The sequence below is a fragment of the Acomys minous genome, assembly GCF_964271855.1.
Source record: "Acomys minous genome assembly, chromosome: 11".
Classification (NCBI taxonomy): Eukaryota; Metazoa; Chordata; class Mammalia; order Rodentia; family Muridae; genus Acomys; species Acomys minous.
In genome coordinates this window covers 7,520,067-7,536,391 of record NC_140492.1, presented here as the reverse complement: position 1 = coordinate 7,536,391, position 16,325 = coordinate 7,520,067, and the positions used below count along the sequence as shown (strand labels likewise).

General features: G+C 40.7%; 1 protein-coding gene across 16 annotated transcripts in view; it reads right to left on the bottom strand.

The window, feature by feature from the left end:
* The window catches only part of SYNJ1 (synaptojanin 1), a 79,102-nt gene that overhangs the window by 24,646 nt on the left and 38,131 nt on the right, over positions 1–16,325 (bottom strand). For 11 of the 16 annotated variants that reach the window (XM_084801486.1, XM_084801497.1, XM_084801500.1 and 8 more), the window contains exons 13-21: positions 14,179–14,202; positions 11,886–12,077; positions 9,960–10,044; positions 5,766–5,906; positions 5,474–5,666; positions 5,070–5,228; positions 2,259–2,415; positions 1,401–1,518; positions 1,085–1,300 (exon numbers count right to left, since the gene is read on the bottom strand). In XM_084801486.1, coding sequence (XP_084657612.1) covers positions 1,085–1,300; positions 1,401–1,518; positions 2,259–2,415; positions 5,070–5,228; positions 5,474–5,666; positions 5,766–5,906; positions 9,960–10,044; positions 11,886–12,077; positions 14,179–14,202 — 1,285 coding nt within the window. The remainder of the gene's footprint in view (positions 1–1,084; positions 1,301–1,400; positions 1,519–2,258; positions 2,416–5,069; positions 5,229–5,473; positions 5,667–5,765; positions 5,907–9,959; positions 10,045–11,885; positions 12,078–14,178; positions 14,203–16,325) is intronic. The other 5 variants (XM_084801495.1, XM_084801499.1, XM_084801496.1 and 2 more) reach the window with 1 other exon arrangement.

The window sequence follows — 16,325 nt, the reverse complement described above, 5'->3', positions numbered from 1 at the left end:
ATGGCCTCCAGGCATGGGACTCAGGCTGCCTTTGTTCACTGAGCCATCTTGCAGGCTCAGATTTTATAGGATTTTGAAGATTCAAGATAGACTGCTCTCAAACAATTGAGAGGAAGGGGTAAGAAAAAAAATGGATCTGAAGTAAGTCTAAACACATTTTCTCTCCATTTGCTCAGCCTCTGTTCCCTGAAGGACCTCCTACGACTCAGGCACAACTTCCACTCTACAGAAAACACCCCATCTGCATCCTATGGCTCTGGAGACTAAGCCACCATGATGGCTTTCCAAGGAGGGTATGAGCACACGCCATGCCTAAGCTCTCCTCTGCTCCTCCACAGTGCTTCCCACAGAGGCGTGCCCACTGAACACAAATAAAACACACAAAAGGAGCAGATGAAGAATATACAAAGGAATTAGGTAGTACTCCTTCCCCTATGGGATTAAAAGACACACATGAAATTCACTTTCTCAGAACAGTTGCACATGTGAAAGAAAACACTGTTAAAACAAGAGGCGAGTGGTCCTTCAGAGAGCAGGTGGTGAGTCAGCACAGGGAGCCTAGACGGGAGCAGACGGCTCCTTCTACTCACCACATTTCCGCTGGCTGGAAACTAACCACGCCCCATTTACAATGACCTAAAACTCAGATTGCTTAAGCTTGGAGGGAAAAACCCCTCTAGTTATTTCCTTAGTATTTACATGGTCTCTATGTAGCCCAGGCTGGCCTTACACGCACGAGCCATTCGTACCGGGATGCACATCAAGCCCACTCCCACTCCTTTTCTCTCCTTAGAACACTACAACTGCCAACGGCAGCTTCTCTCTCACAGAGCTTGCTACACTGCTCCTCTGTAGAGGAGTCTTGCAGAGGTCATTCCTGAGCTCAAATATCTCTTTGTCTTCAATTGTTCATGTAAAAGTTTCATTATTCACTTTAAAATTTCTACGTAGAGAACTTAGTTTCAAAGCCCAGGAGTTTGTGAATAACAGTTCGGGTATGGCTCTTTAGTTTGAAAATGTCATGTCTACACACTAGTTTTCAGTGCTTATATGCACTCTGGTCACAGAGCCCTCCCTCACTCACCTTATGAGTATAACTTCACCAAAGTGTGCAAACTGCTGCAGAAGCTCATCAATCAGAGCATCATCAAAAAAGGCATTGTCTTGTGCGGAGCTTTTGATCGAGACCAGCACTGTGCCATCTGGTGGGCCCTGGACTGCAATGACTTCTTTATAGATTTTTTGTCTCTCTTCAGCTTCAACTTCAAAGATATCTATATCAATTAGGGCAACGACGGGCCTTAAGGCACAAAGCAAGGTAGCTGTATTAGCAATGTTTCTACAGTGATTTACTTCAAACAAACGTCAAGCATCATTAGAGAAACTGAGGCTGTTTAAACCTATGGTCAGAAGTCTTCAGCTCGGCTCTCCCGTAGTGCAGCAAGGTGCCAGGGGTCCACGTATAAAGGATTTTGCTTTCATCTTGGAAACTAGCATTCAGAAGATCTAAATCTTCAGCTGCAATCAGAATAAAAGAAAATGCAAGAGAGGTCACGTGAGTAGGACAGGTCATCTCTCTCTCTCTCTCTCTCTCTCTCTCTCTCTCTCTCTCACACACACACACACACACACACACACGCCTACTTCCTCTTAGAACCTTCAGCAGTCTGAGGCTAAAATGCCAGAACTCTGGAAGCAGGCAGTCTAGACATCTCTAAACTAGAAATATATCTGGTCAAGTTATTTTATTTTCACTTGAGAAAAATTAAGATGTTGCTGACGTCTAAGAGTACTTAAAGGCCAAAGAGTTCAACAGCCAAGCGGTCATTTGAAAACCACAATTTCAGGACTGTAATTAGAAATTTTACAAAATGAATGTTTCTTCACTTCATTTTACATGAAATTATCTCACTCAAAAATGCACACAAGTACACAAAAATGTTCTTAAAATGTTTTATGTTAGATGATCTTTGTATAAAAAAAGCTCTTATTGTTGCTTAATATCATGATTTTCCCCCCCTCACAAATTCACATTATTTGTTGGGCATGGTGGCACACGCCTTTACTCCCAGCACTCGGGAGGCAGAAGCAGGCAGATCTCTGTGAGTTTGAGGCCAGCCTGGTCTACAAAAGTGAGACCAGGATAGCCAGGGCTGCACAGAGTAAACCTGTCTTGAAAACAAACAAACAAACAAACAAACAAAACCAAAAACCAAAAATCATATTAATTTATCTAAATAAAAAAGTCCACTCTTAACCTGATCTGTCAAAAGGCCACTTCCTCCTTCTCCAGAGGACACGATCCGTCCACGCGGGGGTACGGCACTTCTCACTGGTGTCATAGTCTTCAGAAAACAAGTCATATTTATAGGTTGGAGCAAATGTTACTTTTCCCTCTAAAAATCCTCTAAAAATCTAAAATAGATATACACAAAATTATTTCAAAGCACATAAACATTTATGTTTTTACTTAAACTTTGATTTCTGAGAACCCATGTATGCAATGAATTATGATCACATCCACCCTCTATTTCTCCTCTTCAACTCTCCCATATTCCCCTCAGCATCACGTCATCTTCTTTTTTGATTATTTATTAAATCCAATTAGTGTTATACATATGTGTATGAGTGTGCGGACATCCTAGACCAGTGGTTAAAAACCCTCCTAATGCTGAAACCTTTTAATACAGTTCCTCATGCTGTGGAGACCCCTAACCATAAAATTACTTTTATTGCTACTTTGTAATTCTGCTACTGTTATGAGTCATGATGCAAATATCTGATATGTGACTTGCAAAAGGGTCGTGACCCACACACAGGTTGAGAACTGGAGTGTGGGAAACCTACCAATGGCCACAGCCTTAGTTAAAAACAAAACAAAACAAAACAAAAAACAAAACTCTCCCTCCCCTAGCAACTAGCAACTGGCAATGGCCCCCCATAAGGAGGGGGCCTAGAGGTCATGTAGCCCATCTACAGTGCAGCTCTGACTGGCCTGGTCTTATGTAGCTTTCGAGCAGGTAACTATAGCTGCTAAGGTTATGACTGCCACAGCATGTTGTGTGACAGCACTCCTCGGCACCCTGCTGTCCTTACATTCTTACCGCCTCGTCTTCTGAGATATTCCCTGGACCCTGGTGGTGGTGGTGTGAATATGGATGGGTGACTCCGGGCTGACCACGCAGGGTCTTACTCCTGGCACTCTGGCAGTTACGTGTCTCTCCACTGATGGCTAACACTACAAGGAGTAGCTTCTCGGACCAAGGCTGGGAGCAATCCATGTCTGCCCTGCCAGGAACCGAGCTGATGAAGCTCTGCTGTCTGTGTGTGCATCTTTGCACATGTGAGCTGGTGCCCATGGAGGCCAGAACTGGGCTCTGGACCTAGGGTCTTTTGTTAGAGTAGCAAGAGCTCTTAACCACGGAGCCATCTCTCTGGTCCTGTACTTTTACACTTATGTGCTGGCTAATCTCATACAAAATATCTATCTATCCTGGGGATACTTCCAAAAGAACAAAAATTTTAAAAAAGCAAAAATCCCACAAACCTAGGAGGTGACCTTTTTCTTATAATGTAACCTTCCATTAATGAAACTTGAAAACATAAATAAAGGAAATCATACTGCTTTACGAGACATTCAGAACTCTATGAAGGACTGGGATTGTAGCTCAGAAGAAGAGCACTTGCCTTGAAAGATGAGGACCTAGGTTTAATCCCCAGGCTCTCCACATCATAAAAAAACAAACAAACAAACAAACAAACAAAAAAACCAAAAAACAAGTAAACAAGCAAACACCCCCAAACCAAACCAACCAACTAACAACAAAAAACAGTAGAGGATGGTATAAGATTTTGGGAATCATCCACCCTGATATACTCTCAAATAATGGAGCTGACATCTAAAACACTGAAATAGTCACCCAGGTATAAGTATTCTAACTTGGGCTGGGTGGCACTTGGGAGATAGAGGCAGACGGATCTTTGTGAGTTTGAAGCCGGCCTGGTCTACAAAGTGAGTCTAGGACAGCCAGGGCTGTTACACAGAGAAACCTTGTTAGGGGTGCGGGTGGCAGGACAGGGGAGAATTCACGCTCAGTGAGCCAAGATCCTACACCAGTTGCTTCTATCACTTCTACTTAATCTGAGATTTCATATTATCATCATCCCCTAAGATTATAAGCCTTCTGTTTAAAAGTGTACCTTATAGATATATATTATGTAATTTCTTCCTAGGAAGAATTATAAACTTTTTAATTCTCTCTCCCTTATTTTTCTTTCATTCTTTTAAGAAAAAATAATTGAGTGTTTACTATAGATATGTATAAACAGCTCCCAATAAATACAGAAATAGGATAAGAAAATGTTTAATTGTCAAAATTCATATCCTGCTTTTACAACTTAAAAAAAATTGTGTGTATATTTATAATTTTATATGTGAGTGTGTTGAGTGAGGAAGGCACACATGTGGTACAGGACACATGTAGAGGTCAGAGGACAAGTTTTAGGAGTTGGTTCTTGCGCTCTCTCTCAATGAGGCAGGATTTATCTTGATTCTACAGTTTACCCAGGCTGGCTGGTCCACAAGCTTCTAGCAACTGTTTGGTTCTCGTGTCTGCAGCCTCCTGTCTGCCTGAGGACTGCAGGCGCGTGCCACTGTACCAGGGCTTTCAGCTGTGGTGATCCTGTAGGTTCTGAACATGCAACTTAGATCTTCAGGATTGCATGGCAAGTTCTTTTAACTCCTTTCCTATCTCCTTGGCCCCCAAATTCTCTTACTCTCTCTCCCCCCTATCTCTGAGGAAAAATAAACTTATTATTTCTGTCCATTTTTATGCCTACGTATCTATATGTGCACCATGTAATATGCAGGTGCTTACAAAGGCCAGAAGAGGACACTGGATTCCCTGGACATGGAGTGACAGGTGGCTGTGAGCTGCCCAATGTGTGGGTGCTGAGTACTGAACCTGGGTCTTCTACAAGAGCAGCAAGTGCACTGAACTGCTGACCCATCTCTCCAGCCCCCCAAAAGTCCCCTTTGTAACACAATTATCTTCTCAGGATATATTTACCTGCCCTGCATTTTTCTGATTGATGAGCTGATCTCCAGCTATAAGAGAGTCCCAATTCTGCTGTCTTATGAGTTCTTTAACTTCTTCATTAGGAAGATCAATTCGATAGTTGAAATCACCACACCAAAATACATAGTCATGGGAAAACAGCATCCTACCCTGGAAACATGAGATGGCATTGGATAGTCAGGCCAGTATTTCAGTGTGCTTCACACTGTCTTTTTGCTTCAGATGTACTTGCCACTATCAACACTGTTTTTTGAGCCCAATAATAACAAGACAAAATAGATGAAAAGTACATGAGTACTGTTGACGTCTATAAGAACTGGGTTAAGAAAATGTAGGGTAAATTAAAACACAAGTCAAAAGTTTATCTTAAAGATAGACAAAGGGCAGAAGCTTACCATGGGAAAACTCAATTTTCGTGCTATTTCTACAAAGTCTTCATTTCTCTCTTTGACTTGTGACTGCCCTGCAGCAAAGTGGCTGCAGACAAAGCAGAGGCTGGTGGTGTGGAAGAGCATTCGAATAGCAACTGCTCCCTTGTTCCCAGTTGCACCTCCCATCCCAGTCTTCACAGTGTCAACTGCAACATCCCTTAAGACAGAAAGGTATAAATGGAAGAGATGGCACTGCACACTCCAGGACCTCGCTTGTCATTTAGTGAGAAGAGGCGCGGGAGAGTCTGTTACTGACCTGATAAAGGGAGCGTGCTGTGGTCTGATAAAAACAAACAGGCAGACACCCACCAACTGCTCCGAGGCCAGCAGAACATACTTGTTGTCTCTGGAGATGGTCTTCTGCAGCTCCACGGCCCACAGCTTCTGGTTTGTTGTGCTACCAAAGTATTAAAGAGGGAATCTTTAGGAAGATACCACACTTTCATACATCTGATTTCTTAAAAAGAAAATTTCAAGTAAGCTGGGTCTTTTTCCCCATTAAAAAGCAAAACTTACAGCTTAACCAAAATGAAACAGCATTTCAAAATCCACACCTCCTCCAAGAGGAGATGCGGGTTTAGTGAGATGGGACACTACGTCAAGGTGTCACTGCCAAGCCTGAGAACCTGTGTTCAATCCCCATGACCCTTTGGGAAGGAGAGGATTGATCTCTGAAGTTATCCTCTGACCTCTGCATGTACACCATTGCACATGTGTGACTACACACACACACACACACACACACACACACACACACACACACACAATGTTAAAATAGAAAGAACAAGAGATATGAAATGACTTAATAAATGACATGAGGTGAGTGACTCAAATTTTACACTTTAGTCTCAAGTATTATTAAACTAATGGAGAAATATATACTTCTACATATCACATATCTCACCCCCATTCTTTGTATTTTCATAAGTTTCAGTTTTAATTATTTACAAAGTACTTGTGGTGTGTGTGTGTGTGTGTGTGTGTGTGTGTGTGTGTAAGTAAGTACATGTCATGTATGTGTAGGTGCTTGAAGAGGACAAAGAATGTCATTAGAAACCCTGGGGACAGTCACAGGCTGTGGTGAGCCACCCTGTATGGGTGCTGGGAACTGAACTATGGTCCTCTGGAAGAGCAGCAGGAGATCTTAACTGCTAAGTTACCTCTCCAGTTTGATAAAATATTTTCTTTTTTTTTAAAATAATTATGAAAAAATTAAAAAGCCTAAAATTGGTAACTATAAAGAAAGTCACCAAATACCAATACTTAGCTTCAAAGTCTCTTTCCTTCCCTCTTTCTTGTGAACCTGGGATATTTTGGACCAAATCTAAGAGAGGTACTATTTCACTCATGGTTACTTTTGTGTGCTTAATACAATGGACATTTTATCCATGCATGACCACAGTGCCACCATCAACCTAAACAGTGACCCTCAGTATCACCCAACATGAAGTTAGTATTTAAACTTCCCTTATTTTCTAGAAAACAGTCTTCTTGCAGTTGATTTGTTTCTTAGAACAGGCCAAATATAGTTTCTATGCCTGTTACTGGCCATGTCTCTTAACTCTCCCCATCTTGATGGTCCCTGCACCCTCCTTGTCACTTCATTAGTATAATGGCAATTACAAAGACTACAACCAGACCACCTGCCTGTAAAATGTCAGCAGTCTACACTTGGCTAAAGTGTTCTTACGATGTCTTAGCTTGTCTCTCTATGACTCATTTTCCCTTTCACTGACTGGTACAGGAACTTGATTAAACAAGCTCAGCTTTATTTGTGTATTTCTTTTGGCAAAAAAATGAGGCTAGCACACTCTTTACAGGGTTGCTCATGGCTGTTCTTCAGGGAACAATATCAAGCAACATCATCTACAGACGGATAAAACTCCCCACAAACATAATGCCAACACTGTCTTTACCATTTTCTTCAGGTCACTGCTCAAGTCATCTCCACAATGACCCCTACCCTGCTCTGACCTCTCCCACCTCCGCAGGCCCCACACTTCTTCTGTAGCATGTTTCTAACACGCTCTGTCGTCTACTTAGTAAAGTTCCTGGCACGGTCTGTGTCTTCTCCATAGACGACAATCTCTATGCAGACAAGGCTGTTTGCCCTTCTCATTTGTTCAGATGTATCTTAAGCATTTAGAGTACCATGATCAATAAATAGACAGTGGTTAAACAAATGTAAAAAACAAAAAACAAACAAACAAAAAAAAACCCAAAAGCAAACAACTCATCACTTTAGTAAAGAAAAATCTTTAGGAAAGATTTCCTTTATTTAGGAAAACTGATGAATTTCTTTGAGATCATGGACTGTAAGAGTATGTACTACCTTATAATATACTTTCAAGAAAGGTATTTCAACAGCACACTGAGTGACTGGGGTCAGATTTCTTCTCTCTCCCTTAATTAAACTATTGCTTACGGTGGCTAATTCAGCTCACAATCTGCTTCTGGAGGCTCTCTAGGTGTCACAAAAGACGGGCAGCTGCTCACTGCTAAAGGCAAGCACACATTTAAACAGGATGCCTGAGCTTCAGGGTTTGCTCATATACTTTGTATTTGGGATATGGCTTCAGACTACAGTATTCGAGTGAGGTCTGGAGAAGTTCCTGGAGCATTCCCCCAGCAACAGGATTACACTATTTTCTCAGTGCTATACATTTCATTGTGCTGAATGACATTTTCTCTGATGAAAATCTTAATGATTTTGCCTAAATGAGGGCACAAACTAACCCTAGAAGTCAATATAGCCCTTGCTGTTGTACACTGCCCAGTGAAGAGCAGTCACTTACGTCCCTCACCAAAATCCTCCAGGAGCTACGACTTGACCTCATGCTGCAGGGTTTCAGTTGCCATTCTGAATTTCCTACAGTAATAATAAATGTTGAGGCCTTCTACAATGAACAGTCCACTTTATTCTCTTAATTTTCCATATGAACTGTTTTTGAGATGTAATTTGGTTAAAAAATAATTTGTTATAAAAATTGCAAACTAAACTGTAAAAATATCCATCCAAAGGTTGAACAGACTGCCTTTATGGAAGTGGTGAACAGTCACCATTGGTCTCAGTAACAGCCGCCTCTGAGCTGCCTCTTTCCATGTTCTCAGAACACTTCTCTTATCATCAAGTGTGAGCTCGTCTGGGCTGTGAGCTGACAGCGCCTCACACAGTGCATGGCCCCCAAAAGAACTCCTCAGTGTGGTCATCTGGAATAAAGTTGTGGTGCAGTTGTTTCTTCTGCTGGTCCTGGACCCAACAGTGCTAGCTCCTAACAACTTGCCTTCAGGAGCAGGGCTGCTGCTCACTCAGCACAGTGCTTGTCTGTATGTACAAAGCCCTGGGGCTCAGTCCTCATTGTGGATAAAGTGGGTATTGTGTTTTCGCTTGTAATTCAGCACTTGAGAAGGAGAGGCAAAAGAATCACAAGTTCAAGGCCATCCTCAACTACATGGCTCATTTGTGGCTAGACTGGGCCTTGTCTGAAAAAGAAAACCCTAGAGAAACCCTGTCTCAAAAAACAAACAAACATGCCGGGCATGGTGGCGCACGCCTTTAATCCCAGCACTCGGGAGGTAGAGGCGGGCGGATCGCTGTGAGTTCGAGGCCAGTCTGATCTACAAAGTGAGTCCAGGACAGCCAAGGCTAACACAGAGGGACCCTGTCTCGAAAAACCAAAAAAAAAAAAAAAAAAAGAAAAAAAGAAAGAAAGAAAGAAAGAAAGAAAGAAAAAAGAAAAGAAAAAGAAAAAAGAGAAAACCCTAGAGTCAAAAATCAAAAACAAAAGGATAAAACTTGAAACTATATTTTTAAAAAGTGTTTTTGTTGTGTGATTTTTGCAGCTTCCTAATATTTAAAGATTTTGATGAAATGTGGGTTTTCTTTACATAATTCACTCAGAACAACACTGCAGCACAATATGGAAGCACATGAAGTGTATGTAAGAATCCAGCTGTCTTAAATGTAGACTTTAAATGATTTGTAGAAACCGTGAGACGATGTCAAGCTTCCCAGTAAGCTTCGCATTTAGAACTGTTAAGAAGGAGGAACACCACTTATGCTAATGCACTAGGCTCTCTAGCGTACTGTGCTTGTTTTGTGTATGTGCATGCGCATGACCATGCGCACTGCAGTGCACACCTGGAGGTTAAAAGCCAACTCTGCTGAGCTGGTTTCTCCTACTTTTTATGTTGGTTCCAAGGTCAGGTCATCAGGTTTGGAGAAAAGCCATCTTGCCAGTTCCTATTATTTTAAAACAATGGTTTATACTTTTTCAGTCCTAATTTCTCATATAAAATCAATATTTTAATTTTAGGAAGAGACTCATGCCAAAAATATTGAGAACTGCTACTTACAGTTTAAAAAGTACCTTTCCACATAGTTCTCAATGTCAGCACTGTAATGACAACTCATTTACTGTCTTCCAATGCTGTTATCAAGCTAGCTTACCTTGCATTCACAATGTTCCCAGCATTCAGCTCCACCATTTCTTCAAAGCCAATTGCAAATATATCAGTTGGCTTACTTCTTTTATCTACAATTAAGCATTCAAAAATACCTTTAAATATAGCATTGGTCAAATGGCAACCTCACCCAATAAAGCACAGTCCTAGCTCACACAAGAATATCTTTATGTTTTGAATTTAACCAAATTTATATTAAAAATAAAAATTCATCAGTGAGCTGCATTACTTCTAATTGAAGTCTGTTAAAGATTATTTTGAAGGCTGGGCACAGCAGTGCACGCCTGTAATCACAGCACTTGAAGGGGCAGAGGCGGGCAGATCTCTGTGAGTTCAAGGCCAGTTTGGTCTACAAAGTAAATCCAGGACAGCCTACACAGAGAAACCCTGTCTCGAAAAACCAAACCAAACAAACAAAAGATGATTTTGAAGATCCTTAAGGACTAAACATTTAAAAACAACTGTTAACATTTGCGCCACTGACAACAGAACAGCAGTCACTTCTCAAGGTGAAAGTGAATCAAATCTACAGAGCTAAAGGACTAAGAACTGGAAAATATTTACTGGCTGGACTTGTGTGCAAGAGTCAAGCCTGTGTCTCAGCACTGCTCTTCCTGACACAGCAGGACACACAGACACTGGAACCATGGGTGGAGTGCAAACCCTGCCTTTGCCACACTGGCTGCAGGACCCTTTCTGTGTGTTAGGCCTTTCTTCTATGAAGCTGGAATAACAGCCCCAATGTAATGGGTCTGCTGTGAGAATAAACATGTGAAACACTCTCATGCTGTCCGTCCCCCCCAGACAGGATTTCTCTGTGTAGCCTTGGCTGTCCTGGACTCACATTGTAGACCAGGCTGGCCTTGAACTCACAGGATCACAGCACTGCCTCCCCAGTACTGGGATTAAAGGTGTACGCCACCACTGCCCAGCCTCTCATGCTGTTTTAATTATTAACAATCATTCTACTATTATCCCTCTTTCCCAACTTGGACTAATGTAACTGAAAATGGCTCGATTTAATAAAATATTTGAAAGAAATTCCAAAAGCTGAGATATGATTGATTAAAAATTACCAGGAAAGGAAAATTTCTATTTTGCAAAATTTCCTATATACAGTACCTTCATGTATAATAGTATTTTATATTTTAAATATTTTATAAGACTATTTTAAAAGAAAGTTTAAGTTCCTGACTATAATTATTACCATGATGTTGGAAAGTTCTGCTATGAACAGCTTGGTGACAGGGTTTCCACAATCAACAACCAACATTTGTATGGGTGTGCACGCGTGCCTATGTGGGCACATGTGTACCACACCTGTGCAGGTGCCTCAGAGGTTCTGGAAGAGTAGTAAGCCCTTTTCTCTCAGAGGCATCTATGTCTCCTTTTACCACCAAATTACCACAATATCTATAAGACTGCTCATGGCCCACCCTGGAAAATGGAACATTCTGGGCTAAAATAATAGAATACAAATGATCAACTACAAAGCAATCCTGGTTCAGTATATTCAAATAAAAACAGAAACAGTTTCTCTTGCTTGTGTGGCTACCTTCAAAGGTGTCTCCATCTCAATTACCTTGTTTGTTTTGATTTATGAATCAAAGTTTGACTGCGTAGTCCAGGTTTGCCTAAACACTGGAGCAACCCCCATCTCTGCCTCTAGAGTGCTGGGATTACAGATGTAAGCCACCACACCCAGCTCTACCATTGTTTTGTTGTTGTTTGTTTGTTTGACTAAGGAGAAAATGTCTAGGAAGAAGAAGTGAGGTAAGATTTTTTGCAGACTTAACCTGAGAAATGGTGGCTTTCAAACTGATAAAAGAAGCCCAAGTTTCTTTTCTAAATTAGAGAAGTGTCAGGAGACTCCAATCAGGACTTTAATTAAACCCTTGATAAGAAACTCAACCTTGAAACTCCTGGATGCCAGCTAACTTGGGAGCATCAAGAAGCCAGTCCGTGAGTGTCTGGTTCTTAAATGCTATGCTGCGGAACTGCTTCCCACCGTTCACATTCCAGGTCCCAACACACACTCGAATCTTCTTGGGTTTTGAGTATTTGTAGAAGTTCTCACACATGTTCTTTAAGACTTTGGAAGATGCTAATCAAAAATAATATGCAAGAGAATGTTAGCTGCAGTAAACCATTTGTGAAAGTGTTTTTCATTAGGAGATGGTATCTGGAAAATACAATTATTGTCACAAGCAGAAATAAAATGCATGCACAGGCACAAGGAAGAGATCAGCCTTGATTGCCAAGCCCAGCTGGAGGCATTAACCATACTGAATCAATGAAATTAAAGACTGGACATAAAAACTATCACGGAATGACTGTAGAAACATAAAGCATGCAGGAGGACCAGCTCTAGTTCAATGGTATGTTGGTTTATAATACATAAAACTTAAGAGCCATATTTTTATTTTAGCAACACAGCAACTGACTTATAATTTTATTAAGAGGCTGGTAAAAACATAAATTTTATTTCTCCTTTAAAAAAACACCTTAAAACATCTACATTTAAGATTCAATTACTGATAGGTGGCTTGATGAACAATGGCTCCCTCACAAGAATGAGCACCAGGGAAGACAATGAGATGGTGAAATGGACTCACTATGCAGGCTTCCCGTCTCACTGAGAGGAGCGCAGTGCCTAGCAGTGCCCAGCAGGGCTCTCTGTCTTCCTGTCCTCACCGTCAGCCTCTCAGTTCACTCAGCACTCGGCTACAGTCCTGCCTATCAGGTCTCCTCCTGCTGTGAGGCACTCAGCCAACAGTTCCCACAGCCCCTCTTCCCTTCCCCCTTCAGCTCTTTACTTTCAACAAGGTCCCTCTGATCCCCTTGGCTAAATCTGCACTATGCCTTTCAGGACCCACTGTACTCCTTTGCTTATTTTCATATAATCTTCACATTTTACCAAATCATCTCATTTTACTATGTTATTTATTATTTTATGATATCCAAAGCTAGCAGTGTCCTGAGCAACTGAATTGGGAAAGGTCTGTATCATGTTAGTCTCATGAACGTAGTTTTGACCTCGGAGCCCCATGGAAACTGAAGATTATTTGGGTAACAGCCATCTCTCCGTTCTCTTAAGAGCAGATGTGTACATTTCTCACCCTCTTCCTGCTTGATTTGGTCATCATTGTGGTGTCTGGTGCTACCAAAAGTGGGTCACTTGCTCTGTCCTCAGTACAGCTTGGAGGACTGAGGACAACAGTGATGCCATGTGAACAAAACCAGGCTGCCATGTTGTTTGAATTAATAAGGTTCCATCACTTTGCAAATAAAATGAGAAGGTAAAGGATAATCCTAGCTTATTCTTAACATGTTGCACCTTAATGTGCTTAAAGAAATGAGTCTGCTAAAACCACAAATGTCGGTCTAAACACCATATCCTTACAGAAACAGTGTTCACCACATAAACCACCTCCAAAGAGCAACCAAGCGCTCCCTCCCCCACTTTCTTTTAAAACAAAAAAGCAACAGTTTCTCAGAAGAGTCACAATGGTAATCAGGCAAAACATCCTAGGAAGGGAAGAGAAGGTATTGATTTTCAGCTAAATTTCTAGCAAGACTTTTTGCTTTGTCCTGTTTGCTACAGATTCACCTTTAAAGACAAGACCTCAAAGCACAGAGAATGGAGAGATGAAATCCCTATGAATACACAGGCAAGAAAAAGAGGAGCCATTTTAAGTACTACCAATGCACCTGCTCTAACCTGGGGAGCAAATGCTGCTGTTTAAAGTGAAAAGGTTTCAGATCTTATTTTAGTGCAGGTCTGCAGTTATAGCAAACAACTCATCCACAAAGTAAGGGAACGAGCCCAGCAACTTCTGTGCAAGGCAGTGCCGAGTGCTTATAAACAGCATGGACAGCATTTGAATCAATGCAAAAGAGTCATGTTTGACCTTTTCCTGCAGCCTATGAAGGGAAAGAACTAACAGTGATAATGTTCGAAGAAATATAAAGTGAAATCTAATCTAGCTGAATTATCTTTCATTGGAATATGTTTATGATGCAGTAAGAAAGAATCCTGTATATTCTTCCTGAATAAAGTACTTAATTTCTGCAAACTGAGTAAAACGAATTATTAATTTATCCTGTAATATGAGGATAAAATTACATCTGTGTGTATAACATTAATTTTAGAAAAACAAAGAAAAGGTTGCTTTTATTTATACATTGATTTTTCTATACTGTACCTGACTGTAATGTCTGTTCAGAAACTATGGATGCATCAAGAAGAAAACAAAGATTCATTAGTAAAACAACAAGTTACATTTAAAATCTACTGTGTTACCTTAAAAACATCCTGAGATGGCCTTACTTATTTCTTTCAAGTAGACAACTTCAATTTGTTTTTGAAGCTATAACACCAAAGGCAACAAATAACAATAACTAATACAAACCCATTGAATCTGATGAAATCCTGTACTGACTCAGTGAGGCCCACTGTTTCACAATGTGAAGGTTCTCCTCTTCCAGATGCTCATGTGTGCATGTGTGTATATGTGCATGTATATGTGTGTGCATGTATACGTGTGTGTGTGTGTGTGTGTGTGTGTGTGTGTGTGTGTATGAAAATTTAAGAAGCTAAAGGACACAAAAGACACGGAAAGGTGTATCTTAACACATAACTTTTAATATTCTTTTTCTGGGACTCACCAACTGATAAGTGCTATTAGTTCAGCTATAACAAGACAAGTGCATTCTAAAACCATGAACTACACTATACAAATTCCCGTGGCTGTAAAGGCTTATGGAAAAAAATGAGGTTGTGCATTAATATAAAAACTTCAAAAGTGACATATCAAGACAAGAACCTAATTTAAAAAGCAGCATAGTACTATGTATGTTAAATGGCTATGAAATGCGTGACTATACAATAGGAAGGCACTACATCCTTTAACAAATGTGAAGTTGGCTTGTAGAAATGGGTGTCAGAGGGGCACAACCATTGTGAATGGTAGCAAAAGTGCTATTAGAAAATGGATGAGAAATTGGAACATCAGATGTGAGTGGGTATGGCCCAAAACACATGTTGAACTGCAGAAGGAAGATGTTTAAGGTATGTGCGGATGGCTATGCATGTCTTGTATGTCTGCACCCATACTGGTTCTGTTGGGTAATTTTCTGCATTTGCCTAATGCTGCTTGTCAGCAAAATCACGCATAAGCTCATGCAAAGTTGGCATCATGTTCACACCATTACCTAACATATCACCACACTGAACCAAGTTCTCTCCCAGTCTCAGAACAAGCATGGCAGCAGAGCTGACTACTTCTGAGGCTTATCACACACGGAGAGATGTGCAGGGAACTGGACACCTGGAGCTTAGCTTGGGGGCTACCGAGCTGCTTTGCTTGTCCTTTTCCTTCACACACTTACTTTCAATTGTTGCTTATTAATGCCTCCACATCAGAGTAGGCACAGGTGGAAAGAGGTAACAAAACAGAAATCAGTCAGTCTTACTTCTGGAAGCCAGGAAGAAGTCTGAAGTTCAAAGACGTGGTAAGCATCAGACTTTTTTTTTTTTTTTTTTTTTTAAGAATTTGAGTAGGTCCCATTCCCCAAGCCTACTTTACACTCCTGAGAAGCTGCTTGTAATGAACGACCTTCCCAGCATCAGGAGAGATCTGACAGCCTATGATTATCTGTACGGTCAGTCTCAAGAAAACGTCCTGTGTGGAGAGTGTGTGTTGGAAGGTTTGGAGGAAAGAGTGGAACTAAAGAAATCTAAGTGAACTCGTCAATTATACCTCAATAAAGCTGGGGAGAGGCAGGAAGTCTTATGTATTACGGGTACTATTATGTACATGTAGTACATGTTTAGTTTCTTCAAAATATTGCTTTTATGTATTCATGGAAAAGTTCAAAGTTTTTTACATTAGTAAAAGGCATACAATAAAATGTAAAAAGCTACCTTGAAAACTATATATATTAAAATGGATAGTAGCAGTTAGTGGCCAATAATAAAAATTGCTTTAAACCATTACTGTGACTTAAGCTGATTCAAACAATAACAACCAACGTTAGGACGTGGTTACAGGAACACGTTCATGAAAAATTAACCCATGCAGATACAAGGTTTTCTCAAGGAAGCACTGCCTATATAGCTGGATTACCGATTGCTCTAAGTGCTAGCTTATAGGCTTATAGGCTTAGACTACACAGACCTCAGTCATAATCTACAGAACAAAGTATACATAGTGTCGGAACAAAACAGCCAGTTTGTGGCTAAGTATCACTCACAGTATTAACACTCGACAAGAGAAAAACTTCATTGGAGAACAGTATTTCAAAAACAAAAACAAAAAACATTTGTATAGAAATTCCTTCTACAATTATT